This window comes from Coregonus lavaretus (assembly GCF_964263955.1).
Source record: "Coregonus lavaretus genome assembly, chromosome: 35".
Taxonomy (NCBI): Eukaryota; Metazoa; Chordata; class Actinopteri; order Salmoniformes; family Salmonidae; genus Coregonus; species Coregonus lavaretus.
Window position 1 is genome coordinate 1,379,200 of NC_140022.1, and position 21,211 is coordinate 1,400,410.

Consider the following 21,211-nt stretch of genomic DNA (forward strand, 5'->3'; position numbering starts at 1 on the left):
CCTACACGACAACACAATGCACGCACCCATTACACTAACCTACACACACACCCATTACACTAACCTACACACACACACACACACACACCCATTACACTAACCTACACACACACACCCATTACACTAACCTACACACACACACACACACACACCCATTACACTAACCTACACACACACCCATTACACTAACCTACACACACACACACACACACCCATTACACTAACCTACACGACACACACACACACCCATTACACTAACCTACACACACACACACACACCCATTACACTAACCTACACACACACACACCCATTACACTAACCTACACACACACACACACACACACCCATTACACTAACCTACACACACCCATTACACTAACCTACACACACACACACACACACCCATTACACTAACCTACACGACACACACACACACCCATTACACTAACCTACACACACACACACACACACACCCATTACACTAACCTACACACACACACACACACACCCATTACACTAACCTACACACACACACACACACCCATTACACTAACCTACACAACACACACACACACCCATTACACTAACCTACACGACAACACACACACACCCATTACACTAACCTACACGACAACACAATGCACACACCCATTACACTAACCTACACACACACACACACACACACCCATTACACTACCCTACACACACACACACACACACACCCATTACACTAACCTACACAACACACACCCATTACACTAACCTACACGACAACACACACACACACACCCATTACACTAACCTATACGACAACACAATGCACACACCCATTACACTAACCTACACGACAACACAATGCACACACCCATTACACTAACCTACACACACACCCATTACACTAACCTAGACACACACACACACACACCCATTACACTAACCTACACGACAACACAATGCACACACCCATTACACTAACCTACACACACACACACCCATTACACTAACCTACACGACAACACAATGCACACACCCATTACACTAACCTACACACACACACCCACCCATTACACTACCCTACACGACACACACACACACACACACATTACACTAACCTACACGACAACACACACACACACCCATTACACTAACCTACACACACACACCCACCCATTACACTACCCTACACGACACACACACACACACCCATTACACTAACCTACACGACAACACACACACACACACCCATTACACTAACCTACACACACACACCCACCCATTACACTACCCTACACGACACACACACACACACCCATTACACTAACCTACACGACAACACACACACACACCCATTACACTAACCTACACACACACACCCACCCATTACACTACCCTACACGACACACACACACACACCCATTACACTAACCTACACGACAACACACACACACACCCATTACACTAACCTACACGACAACACACACACACCCATTACACTAACCTACACGACAACACACACACACCCATTACACTAACCTACACGACAACACACACACACACCCATTACACTAACCTACACGACAACACAATGCACACACCCATTACACTAACCTACACGACAACACAATGCACACACCCATTACACTAACCTACACACACACACACACACACACACCCATTACACTAACCTATACGACAACACAATGCACATACCCATTACACTAACCTACACACACACACACACACACACACACACACACCCATTACACTAACCTACACGACAACACAATGCACATACCCATTACACTAACCTACACACACACACACACACACACACATTACACTAACCTACACGACAACACAATGCACACACCCATTACACTAACCTACACGACAACACACACACACCCATTACACTAACCTACACGACAACACACACACACACCCATTACACTAACCTACACGACAACACACACCCATTACACTAACCTACACGACAACACAATGCACACACCCATTACACTAACCTACACACACACACACCCATTACACTAACCTACACGACAACACAATGCACGCACGCACAGACACACAGACACGTATTACCACACACACACTACATTACACATCCCCCCTTCTCTCCCCTGTAACGATTCCCCAGGTTGTTGCTGTAAATGACAATGTGTTCTCAGTCAACTTACCTGGTAAAATAAGGGTTAAAGAAAATCAATAAAACACACACATTACCACACACTACTACAACATTACCACACACTACTACAACATTACCACACACTACTACAACATTACCACACACTACTACAACATTACCACACACTACTACAACATTACCACACACTACTACAACATTACCACACACTACTACAACATTACCACACACACTACTACATTTCCGCACACTACTACTACATTACCGCACACTACTACTACATTACCCCACACCCTACATTACCATACACTACTACATTACCACACACACACATTGAATTACACTCCCCTCTACACATCACCACAGTAAGACAGCTAGTGTGTACAGTGTGAGGTGATTGACATCAGACCTTTCTGTGTGTTGTTCCCTCCCAGGTGAAGAGTGTCCACTGTAAAGCAGGAGAGACTGTTGGAGAGGGAGACCTTCTGGTCCAACTGGAGTAGGATCTGACCTACGACCTCTAACCTCTGGCCTCCCACCGCTGACCTCGCTCGCCAGGGATTGGCTCGGAAGTCCGGCTGAAGGAATTCTGGGACAAAGGAATGGACAGGACACTAGTAGACTAGATGGACGGTTCCCCAGTCTGTCCTTGTTGTTTTCTTACGGTGTTTTCATCTTCCTGTGGTGCCAGTAGGCTCCACCCTCCAGTATTGGCTTCTGGGATTCGCTCGTTGACAAATTTGAGATTCAGGGGATTTTCCACACAAAAACACAAAAATACAAGATGGACGCTGTGGACCTTCTTTTGTGCCTTTAGCCTCTGAAAGGAGGATTGACCTGTTAAAGATGATGAATACTTTAGATGTCACTTAGCTTACATGGCACTAATCATGTGTAATGTAGCTCCTCGCTAGCCTGGTCCCAGATCTGTTTGTGCCATCTTGCCAGGAGGTCTGGGACCAGGCTAGCGCCTCACATTTCCCTGTATGAAACACTTGTGTATCAGAGTTTAGAAACCTGCTCATCGTAAAACGCTACTCCCTTGGGTGGGGTTGCTTTAGCCTTTAAAGGGTAACTCTCAACCCCATTTTCAGCCTTTGCCCAACCCCTTGAAATAAAACAAAATGCATTCAGGTGAGAAATTGTGGGTGGGAGGAATTGCTCATAAATATTCATTTTGGGGGTGGGTACTCGTAGTTGTACCTGATCCCAACACTTTCTCACTAAAGTATACTTCCCAGAATTCCACTAGCAGATACGGCTCTGGAAAGTTAGCTCACATTGGTATGCGCCGAGTTCCTGACATCTATTGCCACTTGCAGTGTAAGTTCGAATCCCTTATGGGGGGGGGGATTTTTTTTATTGTGTTGGGAAGAAAGTGCAATCATCACCTTGTAAATGAAGATTAGGGGCTCAATTCAATCCAACCCACATTGCAGTATTTTACACAGTAGCTATTTTTTCGAGGTCAAATGAACTCACAGGTTGGTCTTGGGTGCTGTATAAAAACCTACAACTACTACCAGGGCGACCCCTCTCATGGGTATGCTTTCACTTTTCAGAATTAGAAGTGTGTGGGCACGGGATGAATATTGGAAATAAACGATTTGAAAATTTTTTTGAAAAAAGTTATCTGCCCCAGTTGGGATTTGAACTCACAACCATTGCACTATGAGCCAACTGTAGCGGACTGAGCCCACCAATCAGTAATAGTGGTTGGGGGAAAATGAGTTAACATGACCACCATTGTTATCTATTTCTTGTTACGATGGATGTAGCTACGAATATACACGTATGTTCCTTTTTCTTCTTCTTCGTAAACCTCGTTGGTGTGTATGAAACGGTAAGCAGAAATGTTGAATTTGGTCGTGCGTTGATGTGCCTTTACTGCCCTGTCGGATTTTGCAACATCAGCAGTCTAGTCAAGGAAGCATCGTGAAAAATATATTGGCACACTCCACTTACCAAGACCATTGCCAAATAAGGCGCACCGTCACCTGCTTTTATAGTAAACCTTAAGGTGGTACCACGCAGCACATCTAGAAGGGAGTGTATTTCATACCGGAAACCCTCCCTTTGATGACGTAGGGGCGCCTCTTCATCACGATTTCAATGGTAGAGTTGAACCGCTAGGGACAAAGAGCTAAATGTACTATTAAAATACCAAAATATATCACTTTTGCAACAAACTGTCAAAATGAAGACCAAGATTGACGGGTTTCACTATAACTAAACCTAAAACATCTGTTTTTTGTCTTGAAAGTTAATCTTTAAATACTGTAGGGACTGGTAGAGGGGTTGGACATACTGTAGGGACTGGTAGAAGGGTTGGACATACTGTAGGGACTGGTAGAGAGGTTGGACATACTGTAGGGACTGGTAGAGGGGTTGGACATACTGTAGGGACTGGTAGAGGGGTTGGACATACTGTAGGGACTGGTAGAGGGGTTGGACATACTGTAGGGACTGGTAGAAGGGTTGGACATACTGTAGGGACTGGTAGAAGGGTTGGACATACTGTAGGGACTGGTAGAGAGGTTGGACATACTGTAGGGACTGGTAGAGGGGTTGGACATACTGTAGGGACTGGTAGAGGGGTTGGACATACTGTAGGGACTGGTAGAGAGGTTGGACATACTGTAGGGACTGGTAGAGGGGTTGGACATACTGTAGGGACTGGTAGAGGGGTTGGACATACTGTAGGGACTGGTAGAAGGGTTGGACATACTGTAGGGACTGGTAGAGAGGTTGGACATACTGTAGGGACTGGTAGAGGGGTTGGACATACTGTAGGGACTGGTAGAGGGGTTGGACATACTGTAGGGACTGGTAGAGAGGTTGGACATACTGTAGGGACTGGTAGAGGGGTTGGACATACTGTAGGGACTGGTAGAGGGGTTGGACATACTGTAGGGACTGGTAGAAGGGTTGGACATACTGTAGGGACTGGTAGAGGGGTTGGACATACTGTAGGGACTGGTAGAGGGGTTGGACATACTGTAGGGACTGGTAGAGGGGTTGGACATGCTGTAGGGACTGGTAGAAGGGTTGGACATACTGTAGGGACTGGTAGAGGGGTTGGACATACTGTAGGGACTGGTAGAGGGGTTGGACATACTGTAGGGACTGGTAGAGGGGTTGGACATGCTGTAGGGAAAGGAGTCAGAGTGAAAATATGTTATTTGTTCATTCATTTTACAATGTTACTCAGATCCCCTCGTCTGATCTATACCACTAAGAACTCACAACGTTCGCCTCGATTTTCCCAAATGAAGTGACTGTATAATCAATCTCTCTCCACACACACACTCTCCCTCATACACCCCATTGGACATTATGGATTGGTTTTGGCTGTATATTGCCTGTGGCTGTGTCCCAAATGGCACTCTATGGGTCCTGGTCAAAAGTAGTGCACTTCATAGGGAATAGGGTGTCATTTGGGATGCAGGTTGTCACAGTGTGTGGTGCTTCGATCCCATATTGAGGATGCTGAATGTACTCTAATGGTGAACCTCCCGACCAGAACAGGACCTATGATTCTGTGCGATTATCATTACCCAGGGGTTACTTTATTTCCACAAAGGACCCGAGAGGAAAGCCTATCCTATTATAGTGTGCATTTTCGCCTTTAGAGACTTGTTTGCTTTAGAGTTTAAAATGTGTATTTTATCTGATTACCTAACAGTAGGTAATCAGTAGCCTGAGTCCCAGATCTGTTTCTGCTGTAAAGCCAACTCCTATTGACATCATGTCATTTGGAGTTGGCAAAACAGTACAAACAAATCTGGGACTCAGGCTACTGATTACCTACTGTTGAAGGGAGAAGAGTTTGAGATAGCCCTGGCCCAAAGTAGTGCACTATACAGGGAGTAGATTGGCCCCTTGGTGTCAAAGTTCAAAGGTCAGGACTCACAGTACAACAGAGCTCTGAATGAGACTCAAGGCTTTAAGGAATGTTAATAGCCATTTACAACATTAACAATGTCTACACTGTATTTCTGATCAATTTGATGTTATTTTAATGGACAAAAAAAGTACTTTTTCTTTCGAAAACAAGGACATTTCTAAGTGACCCCAAACTTTTGAACGGTAGTGTATGTTTGTACAGAAGAGAGAGGCTTTGAGTCAAATCCATTTCAACCTGCTCACTGTGTTCTACTAGAGATACATCCTAATTTAATCTTTGTTTCTTATGCTGGGAAGATGTAGAGCTCTGAGCTCTATATGAATGAAACTTCATCTAAGGTTGCATCCCAAATAGCAACCTATTCCCTGTATAATACGCTAGTTTTGACCTGGGCCCATTGGGTTCTGGTCAAAAGTAGTGCACTATGTAGGGAATATGGTGCCATTTGTGACGCAGCCTGAATAATCATTGTGAACAGCTAATGTAAGAAGGTATTAGAGTTATGGACTGTCACTGTACTGAACTGTGCTCCTGTCCGTCATCATAGTAATTAGAAAGGTCTATTTATCCTGACTGTGAGGACTGCATCTTCCTCATGAGTGTTGCTCCAGGCTAGATAGTAAATCACATCACATCAGATCAGTGGCATCTATCAGAGTCATATATATATATAGAAATGGCTCTGCCTCACACATCCTTCCTGCTACATCAGACCACCACACACACATCTATAAATCTCTTTTTATTACATCAAGGTTGTCAAAACACAGGAAAGCAAATCTCTCTCTCTGCCATCCACCGCTCCATCCCCACCCCCTCTCCCCCTCACCCACACTCTACCCCTCACCCACACTCTCCCCCTCACCCATCCTCTCACCCATCCTCTCCCCCTCGCTCCCTCATCTTTCTGTCCCAGGCAGCATTGAGTCCCTTCATGTACATTTCTCTGTGAAGCAGCAGCAACGTCTCCAAGTCCTCCATTCAAACTCCCAAACGAGGCCACACACCTCTCTGTCTCTCTCGTTGTTGTAATGTAACAAAAAGTTAGGCCTCAGTTGAAGCCTCAGACCGTAGTGACTCTCATGACCAGCTCCCGGCTGCTGTTGCTGGGCTGCGGAGGCTGGGGCTGGACCTGAGTGGCGCGGGGCTCCTGCTGCGTCGTCCAGAGGTGCTGGGTGAGCAGGTGGAGGATGTTGTACGCACAGTGGTGGTCCGGCAGGGATGGTGGCCCCCCGTGGCTCTGCTCCGACATTGAGTCCTGCGTCGTCACCGTCGTCAGGCTGGCGGTTGTGGTCGCGGTATAGCCCGGCGCGGAGGCAGCCACTGCGGCCATGAGGGAGGAGGTGGAGGGGGAAGCCATGTCATCCCCCGGCCCTGACCCGGGAGGAGCACTCGTCCTGGGGTTGGGCAGGGCCAGGTGTCTGGGCGTGAGCCTGGATTTCTGGTGGTCCTCAGTGTCTTTGATCTTGTCGTAGTTGAGCACCTTCCACTGCTGGTTCACAGCCTGCCAGCGGTTAAAGATCCTGAACACTGAGGGTCCTTCATGGACGATCAGCGCTAGAGAGAGAGAGAGACAGAGAGAAGAGGGGGAGGTTGTCAGTTACACATGAATACATCCCAAATCCAACATGAGTTGGTAGCGTTCATAAATCACAGAGGGAGTCCTCCAGAGCTCTGTCTGTGGAGTCATATATGTCCCTCCTCAAGTGTCCTGATTGGAGAAGGAATGAATGAGGGAGAGGAGGAGGAGGAGGGAATGAATGAGGGAGAGGAGGAGGAGGAGGGAATGAATGAGGGAGAGGAGAGGAGGAGGAGGGAATGAATGAGGGAGAGGAGGAGGAGGAGGAGGAGGGAATGAATGAGGGAGAGGAGAGGAGGAGGAGGAGGAGGGAATGAATGAGGGAGAGGAGAGGAGGAGGAGGAGAGAATGAATGAGGGAGAGGAGAGGAGGAGGAGGGAATGAATGAGGGAGAGGAGGAGAAGAGAAAGAGGCGAGGAAGAGAGCAGGAGGGCGGTGTATTCCATAGGGGACTACGTTGCTTTAACGCATTATCCCCTGGGTTGGGCATCTTTTCCCCCAATACATCAATCAAGGAAGGAAGGAAGGAGGACAGGGAAGAAGAAGAAGAAGAAGAGACGTTCCTCTGTGTGCCGGCCTCACCGATGCAGACGAGGTCCATGAATCCGTACATGGCGTAGCAGATCTGGAAGAGCAGGTCCTGGCGCTGCCACTTGGCCGAGGGACTGAGGGAGGACCACACCAGCCAGGAGATAGAGGCCATGAGGAACAGGGTGCCCAACACGGCCGCAGCTATCTGGACCTTCTCTATCACTGTCAGAGAGATGGCCTGCCACTGGGATGGAGAGAGACAGGGGGGGAGGGGGAGAGCAAGAGGGAGGGGGAGGGAGAGAGATAGAGAGGGGGTAGAGAGAGAGGGGGGAGAGAGAGCAAGAGAAGGGGAGAGAAAGAGAGAGAGTGAAAAGGAGGAAGAGAGACTACATCATCATCACCACATACTATTCATACACACTATACACTGGTATTAACCCTATCTCTCTGCAGTGCTGTGTGACATGCACCCAATTAGAGCTCTCCTCTTCATCCCCTAAAACCCTGCCCCGACTCAAGTCTAAGAGACGGTGAGTCACACACACACACACACCGTACCTGTAGTGGGTTGTTGGTGCTGATGGCGATGACGTGGTACTTGTAGTAGCAGAGCTCACAGCTCCAGGAGCCTCTCTCACTGATCCACTTGATGAGGCAGGGCTCATGGGTACAGCGGACCGACCCACTGCAGCGACACGGGCTCAGCAGCTCCCCCTTTGGGATACAAAGGAAAACGCTGCTATCGGTTTGTATTACAGTGAGCCAGCTGAGTTTTGGCCATGGTGCTGAACAATTATTTATATATACACTGGATGACTGATAGGGGGCGCTGTGTTGACGCCACCGCGCCTCCATCTTGGCACCCCTACACCATTGTAAAAAATATTTTGGAAGCTATAGAAATGCATTTATTAATGTCTACATTCGTTTTTGCCACGTTTATCCTATTACAAATACCTTAATGCATACTTTTAACTGATATTATGTGAGCTAAACATAAAAATAAAAAATTGAAAAATATATAAAAATATTATCCTTAAAGTATATATTTTTTTTATTACTAATGTTACTGTCCCCAATATAACAAAAAATACTTAAATACATGCAATTTTGTCCTTCAAACATTTAATTGAAAAACTGTACAATTCAATGTATTCCTTTGGAGGACTGCTCCTACTGGGGAGTGCCAATATGGCCGACCAGTGGCTTCAAAGCCTCTCATTGGCCAATACATAGCATCAGTAATCCAGGGTTGCAATCCAGGGTTTATTTACATTGGTGACACAGGGCTAATCTGGCACCCTATTCCCTATATAGTGCATCACCTTTAGCCAGAGCAGTAGTAGTGCAGTTAATAGGGAGCCATTTTGGACAAAGCCACGTTCTGTCTCCATTTCCTATGGACCCACAGCTTTGGAGAACGGTAGATGTAAAGCCTTGTCTCTAGAGTTACCAGTAAACGTGCCCTTCAGTTCTGCACCTACATATCCTCACTGACTCTGTAACTGTATCTGTCAGAGTGTGGATCCTCCAGACAGACAGACAGGGCTGTGGTTTCTGGTTTCTTACCTCCCAAAGCTCATGTAATCTGTTTGAACAGAGACCTCAGAGATTAATCCTTACCGCTCTTATCCTGTTATGTGTGAAAGTTTGTGTGTGTGTGTGTGTGTGTAGTGCGTGCGTGTGTGTGTGTGTGTGTGTGTGTGTGTGTGTGTGTGTGTGTGTGTGTGTGTGTGTGTGTGTGTGTGTGTGTGTGTGTGTGTGTGTGTGTGTGAGTGTGTGTGATTCTCACATCAGTGCGTTCTACCGTGAACCTGTCATTTATAATCCTCTCAGAGAGAGTGATAGCGAGAGAGAGAGAGATTTATCACCAAGGACAGCTCAGAGAGAGAAAGTGAGGTGACACGTTAGTGTGTGACACTCATTAAAAAGCTACCAATATTACCAATATAATTTATTCATTCTGGTTCCAGACATCTCACAGCTACCATGGTTATCCATGAGCATGCCACATCCTCTCTGGTTAGTTCTCTGGTCAGATGAGTCCTTTGCCAGGATCTTCTCTAATAAGAACCATTGTGTTGTGTGTGTGTGTGTGTGTGTGTGTGTGTGTGTGTGTGTGTGTGTGTGTGTGTGTGTGTGTGTGTGTGTGTGTGTGTGTGTGTGTGTGTGTGTGTGTGTGTGTGTGTGTGTGTGTGTGTGTGTGTGTGTGTGTGTGTGTGTGTGTGTGTGGTGAGAGAGAGAGAGAGAGAGAGAGAGAGAGAGAGAGAGAGAGAGAGAGAGAGAGAGAGAGAGAGAGAGAGAGAGAGAGAGAGAGAGAGAGAGAGAGAGAGAGAGAGAGAGAGAGAGAGAGAGAGAGAGAGAGAGAGAGAGAGAGAGAGAGAGAGAGAGAGAGAGAGAGAGAGAGAGAGAGAGAGAGAGAGAGAGAGAGAGAGAGAGAGAGAGAGAGAGAGAGAGAGAGAGAGAGAGAGAGAGAGAGAGACAGACAGACAGACAGACAGACAGACAGACAGACAGACAGACAGACAGACAGACAGACAGACAGACAGACAGACAGACAGACAGACAGACAGACAGACAGACAGACAGACAGACAGACCAGACAGAACAGACAGACAGACAGACAGACAGACAGACAGACAGACAGACAGACAGACAGACAGACAGACAGACAGACAGACAGACAGACAGACAGACAGACAGACAGACAGACAGAGAGAGAGAGAGAGCAGGATAGAGAGAGCAGGATAGAGAGAGAGACCACAGCACTCAAGGGAGTGATAGAAAAAGCTTATTCTACTTTCCCTAAGGCACAAGTGGTTATCTCAACCCTGTTACCACGAAAAGACTTCCACCCTGCTACCATACAGCGGGTAAATGCAAGTATTTCCCGTGACTGTGCATCAAAACCAAATGTCTACCTGGCCCACCACTCCACCCTGGACGTGAACAGCCTTTACGACCAGGTCCACCTATACAAGGCAGCAGTGTCCACCTTCGCCCGGACCCTAAAGGATATCGCCCTCAACCGCAGACCCAACACCTCACACAGGAGCAACAGATCAACAGACACCCCGCCCAGACCAGCGAGACACTCTCCCAGACCTGCGGGACCCCCCCCCCCCAGGACCTACACATAGAGGACCCCCGCAGAGAGGACCTACATCCAGACCACAGCACCATCAGACACATCTACACCCCGACCCCCACCAATTAACTCCCCCCCAAGTCAACCATGCCCACACCCCATTTAGGCCCCCTCAGATCAGACCTATGTGCTACCTATATCCCCCCACTAGAATCCCCATACTTTAATGAAGACAGCTTCTCCATCCTGGAGGAGGAAATCAATCATTTCCAGACCCAGGGACATGTACTAGTCTGTGGCGACCTAAATGCCAGAACTGGACAAGAACCTGACACCCTCAGCACACAGGGGGACAAACACCTACCTGGAGGTGGCAGCATTCCCTCCCCCATATGCCCCCCTAGGCACAACTACTACAACATAACCAACAAAAACAGGTCACGACTCCTGCAGCTCTGTCGCACACTGGGTTGGGTATGTACATAGTCAATGGTAGGCTTCGAGGGGACTCCTATGGTAGGTACACCTATAGCTCATCTCTTGGCAGTAGTACTGTAGACTACTTTATCACTGACCTCAACCCAGAGCCTCTCAGAGCGTTCACAGTCAGCCCACTGACACCCCTATCAGACCACAGCAAAATCACAGTCTACTTGATCAGAGCAATACTCAATCATGAGGCATCAAAGCCAAAGGAACTGAATAATATTAGGAAATGCTACAGATGGAAGGAAAGTAGTGTTGAAACCTATCAAAAAACAATTAGGCAACAACAAATTCAATCCATTCTAGACAACTTCCTGGACAAAACGTTCCACTGTAATAGTGAAGGTGTAAACTTGGCAGTAGAAAACCTAAACAGTATATTTGACCTCTCAGCTTCCCTATCAAATCTAAAAATCTCTAACAGAAAACCAAAGAAAAGTAACAACAGTGATAAATGGTTTGATGAAGAATGCAAAAACCTAAGAAAGAAATTGAGAAACCTATCCAACCAAAAACATAGAGACCCAGATAACCTGAGCCTACGCCTTCACTATGGTGAATCACTAAAACACTACAGAAATACACTACGGAAAAAGAAGGAACAGCATGTCAGAAATCAGCTCAATGTAATTGAAGAATCCATGGACTCTAACCACTTCTGGGAAAATTGGAAAACACTAAACAAACAACAACACGAAGAGCTATCTATCCAAAACGGAGATGTATGGGTAAACCACTTCTCCAATCTTTTTGGCCCTATAACAGAGAACAAACAGCAAAAAAATATACATGATAAAATGCAAATCTTAGAATCAACTATTAAAGACTACCAGAACCCACTGGATTCTCCAATTACATTGAATGAACTACAGGACAAAATACAAACCCTCCAACCCAAAAAGGCCTGTGGTGTTGATGGTATCCTCAATGAAATGATAAAATATACAGACCACAAATTTCAATTAGCTATACTTAAACTCTTTAACATCATCCTTAGCTCTGGCATCTTCCCCAATATTTGGAACCAAGGACTGATCACCCCAATCCACAAAAGTGGAGACAAATTTGACCCCAATAACTACCGTGGGATATGCGTCAACAGCAACCTTGGGAAAATCCTCTGCATTATCATTAACAGCAGACTAGTTCATTTCCTCAGTGAAAACAATGTACTGAGCAAATGTCAAATTGGCTTTTTACCAAATTACCGTACGACAGACCACGTATTCACCCTGCACACCCTAATTGACAAACAAACAAACCAAAACAAAGGCAGAGTCTTCTCATGCTTTGTTGATTTCAAAAAAGCTTTTGACTCAATTTGACATGAGGGTCTGCTATACAAATTGATGGAAAGTGGGGTTGGGGGAAAAACATAGGACATTATAAAATCCATGTACACAAACAACAAGTGTGCGGTTAAAATTGGCAAAAAACACACACATTTCTTTCCACAGGGCCGTGGGGTGAGACAGGGATGCAGTTTAAGCCCCACCCTCTTCAACATATATATCAACGAATTGGCGAGGGCACTAGAACAGTCTGCAGCACCCGGCCTCACCCTACTAGAATCTGAAGTCAAATGTCTACTGTTTGCTGATGATCTGGTGCTTCTGTCACCAACCAAGGAGGGCCTACAGCATCACCTAGATCTTCTGCACAGATTCTGTCAGACCTGGGCCCTGACAGTAAATCTCAGTAAGACAAAAATAATGGTGTTCCAAAAAAGGTCCAGTTGCCAGGACCACAAATACAAATTCCATCTAGACACCGTTGCCCTGGAGCACACAAAAAACGATACATACCTCGGCCTAAACATCAGCGCCACAGGTAACTTCCACAAAGCTGTGAACGATCTGAGAGACAAGGCAAGAAGGGCCTTCTATGCCATCAAAAGGAACATACAATTTGACGTACCAATTAGGATCTGGCTAAAAATACTTGAATCAGTTATAGAACCCATTGCCCTTTATGGTTGTGAGGTCTGGGGTCCGCTCACCAACCAAGAATTCACAAAATGGGACAAACACCAAATTGAGACTCTGCATGCAGAATTCTGCAAAAACATCCTCCGTGTACAACGTAAAACACCAAATAATGCATGCAGAGCAGAATTAGGCCAATACCCGCTAATTATCAAAATCCAGAAAAGAGACGTTAAATTCTATAACCACTTAAAAGGAAGCGATTCCCAAACCTTCCATAACAAAGCCATCACCTACAGAGAGATGAACTTGGAGAAGAGTCCCCTAAGTAAGCTGGTCCTGGGGCTCTGTTCACAAACACAAACAGACCCCACAGAGCCCCAGGACAACAACAACAACAACACAATTAGACCCAACCAAATCATGAGAAAACAAAAAAAGAATTACTTGACACTTTGGAAAGAACAAACAAAAAACAGAGCAAACTAGAATGCTATTTGGCCCTAAACAGAGAGTACACAGTGGCAGAATACCTGACCACTGTGACTGACCCAAACTTAAGGAAAGCTTTGACTATGTACAGACTCAGTGAGCATAGCCTTGCTATTGAGAAAGGCCGCCGTAGGCAGACCTGGCTCTCAAGAGAAGACAGGCTATGTGCACACTGCCCACAAAATGAGGTGGAGACACGTATTTCCCTCAGATTACAGCGATCCACAAAGAATTCGAAAACAAACCCAATAATGATAAACTACCTTATCTACTGGGTGAAAAACCACAGTGTGCCATCACAGCTGCAATATTTGTGACCTGTTGCCACAAGAAAAGGGCAACCAGTGAAGAACAAACACCATTGTAAATACAACCCATATTTATGTTTATTTATTTTCCCATTTGTACTTGTTTCCTATTTGCACATTGTTACAACACTGTATATATACATAATATGACATTTGAAATGTCTTTATTCTCTTGTTTTAATTATTCGGTTGTTAACACAAACATCCAGAATAGAATCCAATTGATTTATTGTCCTCAGAGATGGACATTATTTTTCACAGAGAGCACTATTCTAAACCCAACTATTCTAAACCCAAACATCTATAATGACATCTCTCCTGTTCCTTTCTTCAGAGAAAGACAGGCAATTATCTAGACTAAATGACCACACTATCTATGTAATACAAACAGGTGTGTACTGCACAATAAAGACATATGAAAGGCTGGCAGATAAATGCATGTGTACCCAGTGCAGCCTGCTGTCTGGTAGTTAGGCTACAACAACATGAGTTGAGAGAGAATGAATAGGGGTCCTTTCAGATTGACAGACAGCATCAGGTAGCATTAACAACACTGGTTCTCCTGAATGTATTTTATTGTCTCCCTCTGCTCCCAGACTGAGCCAAAGCTTTAATGCAGACTCTCTTTATACTGAGGATGCACCTCAAATGGCACCCTATTCCCTATGGGCCACCTTATGGGCCCTGGTCAAAAGTAGTGCACTAGATAGGGAATAGGGTGCCATTTGTGACACAACCTAATTTATCTACAGAACCAAAAAGCTTTCAGCAGCCTGCCAGCCAGAGACTGGCTGACTGTGACTACCACTCCAGGCAGTGGTATTATATAATGTGATGTCATTTGGAGGAGAGAGAGAGAGAGAGATGCTCTCTAGTGTTCTCCAAGGGGCATCATCAGACACTAGACTAGTGACTCCCTAAATGTCAACACAGGGACAGGCCATGAGGCGTTTGTCTTCACAACTTAAAGAGATGGGGGGTGAAGATGGGGCAAATTCAGGGGTCTTTCACTTTTTCTTACCCAGGGACCCCCACCCAGGCAAACTGGTGACCCAGGGACCCCCACCCAGGCAAACCGGTGACCCAGGGACCCCCACCCAGGCAAACCGGTGACCCAGGGGCCCCCACCCAGACAAACTGGTGACCCAGGGACCCCCGCCCAGGCAAACCGGTGACCCAGGGACCCCTGCCCAGGCAAAAGGCAAACCCAGGATCCCCATCATATGTTAGCAAAAAAAAAATGTGTTTCACGTCTTGTCTTATCATCAGGTGAATGACAAGGATAAGTCATCAACATTTCTAAATAAATAGATTTAGTAGATTGTTATATTTTATTTTGACCTCCCCACATTATAATTAGAAGAAGAAGTGTAAACTCTAACATAGCCTATTAGATAGAAAGGTAACTCCAAACACATGTTCGCTAATAGCAGCTGTTCAGCTGGTTAAACAAGGTTAGCCATGTGTTGGCGGAAATTAATTAAGTCAAGAAAGCTTACCAGCAGCGAGCAGCACTCACGGGTGCTTTTTCAAAGCTTATGGCCGTGTTCCTCTGCCCAGGCGTTGCTGACGCCTGCCAGATCTTACAATGCCTGGATAGGTATTTTACTTATCAGCTAATCACATCATATGTTATAGCAATCTGGTGCCCTACAGCACAGTCGATGACGTGGCACGCAACCATTGGATGATGCATGCAAAGTCTGAGCAGGGGAACGCGCCCATTGTCATATACTCCAGTGAGTTTAATTTGCTCAATATTAGGAGTTGAGGAATAAAGTTGACATCATTAGAAAGAAGATATTATCCTATTTTCTACTGAATGTATGTAATTTAAAATGTGTTTATTCTGTTGTTGTTAGTGATATTCATAAAAACTATTCAATAGAAAAAAAAGAAAAAAAAAATGTTTTATTTTTTTATACATATCTATTTTTGTGGACCCCTTGCAGTACCACAGACCCTGGGTTGAATACCCCTGGGCTAGTTGACGCACAGGACTAGGTCACAAATTAAACACACACACACACAGTGCATGCCATGTACAGTAGGACACATGTACAAATTGACTGCATTACTTCCTGAATTGACTGCATTGAAATAGCATTGACCGCAACCCCATTGACTTCCCTTAGAGGTGAGTGGATCAGGATGGGAAAAGGTATGTGCAGCGCACATTCACCACAGCCCAAGGATGAAGCCTATGTTGGCCCTGATGCACCAGCACCTATTCAAACATCAATCCACCTTCACACTGAGCTGTCTACGTGGGCCGGTGACTTTGTAAATGGGAGTCCTTCTGAGTCAGGTAATCCAAGACCATGTGGCCGTAACTACACTCCCTGGCTGAATCTCAACAGTCTAAAGTGGTGTCCCCTTCCTTCTCCTCTCCTTGTCTCCCATTCTCCATCTAATGATGTATAGGAGATTTTAGGAGAGGAAGTCACTTTAGACTATTGAGATGCACCCTGTGTTACCTGAGTCCACTACTTCCCCTGGTCTTTCTGTAGAGTTCTCCTCTCTGTCATGTTCTGTTCCTATCTCCTCTGTCTAAGACAGGGCTTGCTCTGTGAAATGTAGTACTCCTACGTTTACATGGCCATCGGAAGTGAGTAAGTGAGAAAATCATTATTTATGTTCTCAAGCATATAATTGCTCCTGCGTGCTTGGGATCCACAACATGCACAGCGGAGAGAGAGAGAGAGAGAGAGAGAGAGAGAGAGAGAGAGAGAGAGAGAGAGAGAGAGAGAGAGAGAGAGAGAGAGAGAGAGAGAGAGAGAGAGAGAGAGAGAGAGAGAGAGAGAGAGAGAGAGAGAGAGAGAGAGAGAGAGAGAGAGAGAGAGAGAGAGAGAGAGAGAGAGAGAGAGAGAGAGAGAGAGAGAGAGAGAGAGAGAGAGAGAGAGAGAGAGAGAGAGAGAGAGAGAGAGAGAGAGAGAGAGCTTTTCAGCACTTCAGCACCATGGACAGCTTCAGTGTTTTGAAACACTTTGAAAGACATCCTTGTTAGCAACAATTAGTCATATACAGTCAAGGCTCAGTTGGTAGAGCATGGCGCTTGCAACGCCAGGGTTGTGGGTTCGATTCCCATGGGGGGCCAGTATGAAAAAAATGTATGTACTCACTAACTGTAAGTCGCTCTGGATAAGAGCGTCTGCTAAATGACGTAAATGTCTGACTATAGGTCTACCTATATGTATATTGTCTACCTGTAAGGCCACTCACCTGTTCTGGACCTTGGAAACATATCCTGCACTGGGGAGTCCTAACACCACTGTCTGTGCGACTGTTCAGGGAGAATCTCTCCTCACACTTCTCTTTGGAGCAGTCCTCCTCAGAGCTGCCATAGTCCAGGGGTCCAGTCTGTCCCGTAGCATGCCGCCATTCCTCTGTTGCTTTAGGCTCGTTTGTCCCGGCAGAATGAGGCTCTCCTGTCGGCGGGGCAGGGGCAGCAGAACCATCCGCCTCTGGTGGAGGTGCACTCGCTGCAGAGTTGCTGTTGTCGGCGGCAACATCATTGCCTGTGCCGGACCCATTGCTGTCCGTGTATTGTCCGTTCATGGAGATGATCGCCGGTGGCGGAGCCGGGACCGGCGGTCTGAGTAAGAAAACCTTCAGGTCACTGAACAAAACGCAACAGCGGCCTTTGGGCATGCCCTGGCGGCGGAGCAGCATCGGTCCCCGGCTCAACAATCCCCAGCACCATACAACCACCCCGAGAGACAACAACATGTGCCCGTCTGTTTCTATAGGAGGATACAGGTGTACATTTTTATTCATAAATGTGCAGAGCACATGAAGAGAAAAGGAAAAGCTTACTGTTATTTCGTTGAGGATGATCCGAAAGAGGAGTCTCCTCTGTTGTGTCTTTTCCAGTTTGGTTGAATGGCATTCTTTCTCCAACAGCTATTCCCTCAACAGCTATTTTCAATTTAGTTCCAAATTCTAAAATCGAATCAGCCTGAATAAATCGAATGAGTTGGTGTACGCGCACCACCACACATCCTTTTTCACCCTTGTTAGATACCCTATCGTGCACTAGCCTTGGAGCTTGCCTGTAAATAAGTCATTGCTCAGGCTAAAGGAAAACCCTGACTATATACCAAACATATAGACTCACATGTCTCATATACCTCAGAGAAAATGGGCAGGAACCTAGCTGAGCATCCTCCCGTTGCATTCCAATGGCAGCACACCAGGGGCAATGGCATCACAAACCGAATCATACGAACAAGACTATACTATTGAGATATTTTCATTCTTGTCTAGCCCACTCTCCCGTTGCCTATTATCGATCCTGTGTTGTAGCCTATCATGTTCCATTAATCCAACAGCTTTGTTTCTTGCGGGCCTTCTACCAACAATGTCCCATTACATGTTGTAATAACAGTCACTATGTGGACAGTGGTCCTTGATATAACCGTCCCCCCCAGTTTACGTTCGTCGCCTGTCAATTCCACGGTCTGTCTGAGAAGGTGAGGCTATTCCCACAACAAAAGCCTACAAGATCATTTAGGGATGTCACGAACATGCCCTGGGCTTCGCTTCCACAGAGCCTAGGCTCCTACCGTCATTTTTTCTCACACGGAGCATCCTCTTTACAAGCGGGTAACCCTCATATTTTAACAACATAACAGTGCTTGAATTCACCCCAAAACGGTTGTTGTCATGCCTTTGGTCGACAGGAGCAGCGAAGCCGGAGAGTGGTGGTTGATGTGTCCGTTGTCTCTGGGCTTTTGAAATCCGTTCGACTCGATGGTTCTCTTCTCGCCGTAGGTTTAGCACCATTATGGATGGGACGGCTCCCAGGCGCGGGCCCGTCTGGAACACCAGCGTGATGCAAGAAAGGGAGCGAGCATGGGCTAGCTCGTCTCATCTCGGATAGCAACAAGATAACATTTGGGATGAATGAGATGAAACAATTGATTATGCAAGAATCTTAAACAGATATAGTATTTGGCAAAATCATTTCAAACCTGGATTACATTGGGATACGATAACACATGCCTCTATTTACGCGTGGGAATAAATGGGAACAGATTTCCTCAATTAAAAAATAAATAACTTTGAGCTGATTTCCTGGTGATTTACAGTCTTTCATGTCAAACAACGAAAACGATATATATATATATATATATATATATATATACAAATAGTCTATTAGGGAACGTAAGCTGTTCACATTTGGCAAACAATTAGCTTCAATTCAAACATTTCTTTACATATAGGTCTAAATTGGATGTGCGTTATGATACCATATGGGCTGTGGCTGTTGAATAATGCATAGTGGACTATCCCCTATATACACTAGGTATTTATATATTCTGGTCTGCCTAGTGTGCTTAGTGTGGTCCTCTGTAGCTCAGCTGGTAGAGCACGGCGCTTGTAACGCCAAGGTAGTGGGTTCGATCCCCGGGACCACCCATACACAAAAAAATGTATGCACGCATGACTGTAAGTCGCTTTGGATAAAAGCGTCTGCTAAATGGCATATTATTATTACTTAGTGCCACACTACAGCCTTCCCTGAACCCGCTGAACCCTGGCAGTAAGCTACACACACACATCCAGATACAAATAGAGTATGCTGAATTCTCTCCATCTCCTCTCTCTTTAACATGCGTCTGGAGAGACAAGTGAGCCAGTCTGACCGAGCGCAGCCCAAATGGCACCCTATTCCCTACATAGTGCACTACTTTTGACCAGAGCCCTATGAGCTATATAAGGAAAAGGGTGCCATTTGGGATGCAATCGGAGGAGTGACCCACTCGCTGCTGCAGTTTCCCCCGGGCCCAGGGAAATCTGTCACACTGTTATAGGACTTCCCACCACCACTAACATTATGACATTTTGATAACTAACCCCCAAACAATTTAAAATATTCAAGAAACTTCTCTTAATCGACCGTGTTCTCTCATCTCTCTCATCTCTCTCTCTCTCTCTCCCCCCCTCTCGACTATGCAGAGCGATTATGATTCTCTATCAATACTGTATGTTTGACACTGCTTGCAATGGCCAGTGAGGTGTGAGGGTCATGGCCTTCATCGTTAATGCTATCTGTCATGTGACATATAGTCATTCTTACATCACACCACTTGACCTCAGGGTGTAGGCTACTGTCAGTGTGATGTCCTGCTCTGTGATGGAATATGAGTGTCCATCACCTACTGATATGTAGCCTATCAGTATCTCTATCTCTCTCTCTGATATAAATAAATATGCCATTTAGCAGACGCTTTGACTTACAGTCGTGCGTGCATAATTTTTAATTTTTTTGTGTGTATGGGTGGTCCCGGGGATCGAACCCACTACCTTGGCGTTACAAGCGCCGTGCTCTACCAGCTGAGCTACAGAGGACCTGATGATAAAAACAAGGACTTTTAAAGGGGAAATCTGTGATTGGTACATACATTTTACATTTGAGTCATTTAGCAGATGCTCTTATCCAGAGCGACTTACAGTTAGTGCATACATCTTTCATACTGCCCCCCGTGATTCTTTAAGAATATATATTTGAATTGAGCTTAGTCCAACTGCCGTACCCCATCGGAAGCCAAAATATAAGCTTGTTTTACTCCATTGTTTGTAAACAATGTAATTGTAATGAATGTCAGACTAACGTGTCATCTCACTTTCTCTCTCTGAGCTGTCTGTGGTGCTGAATGCTGAATCTCTCTCTCTCCCCCACTGATGCGTGGTTGATGTGTATATTTCCGAGGATGCTGTGGTA

General features: G+C 45.8%; 2 protein-coding genes across 3 annotated transcripts in view; one reads left to right on the plus strand and one right to left on the minus strand.

The window, feature by feature from the left end:
• Positions 1-3,782, plus strand: part of pcca (propionyl-CoA carboxylase subunit alpha) — a 40,789-nt gene extending 37,007 nt beyond the window's left edge. The window contains exons 21-22 of one of the 2 annotated variants that reach the window (XR_014610638.1): positions 2,603-3,007; positions 3,132-3,782. Coding sequence is in view for 1 of the 2 variants with exons in the window: in XM_084152793.1 (XP_084008919.1) it covers positions 2,603-2,671 (69 nt within the window). In the remaining variant the exon portion in view is untranslated. Of the gene's footprint in view, positions 1-2,602 lie in introns of both variants that reach the window. The other variant, XM_084152793.1, reaches the window with a different exon arrangement.
• Positions 3,783-7,138: 3,356 nt separating this feature from the next.
• Positions 7,139-18,213, minus strand: marchf4a (membrane-associated ring finger (C3HC4) 4a; the record flags this gene model as incomplete). Its single annotated transcript, XM_084152802.1, has 4 exons — positions 7,139-7,632; positions 8,237-8,429; positions 8,744-8,899; positions 17,707-18,213. 4 exons carry the CDS (start codon positions 18,211-18,213, stop codon positions 7,139-7,141), a joined length of 1,350 nt encoding a protein of 449 aa, XP_084008928.1.
• Between the last annotated feature and the right edge of the window lie 2,998 nt (positions 18,214-21,211).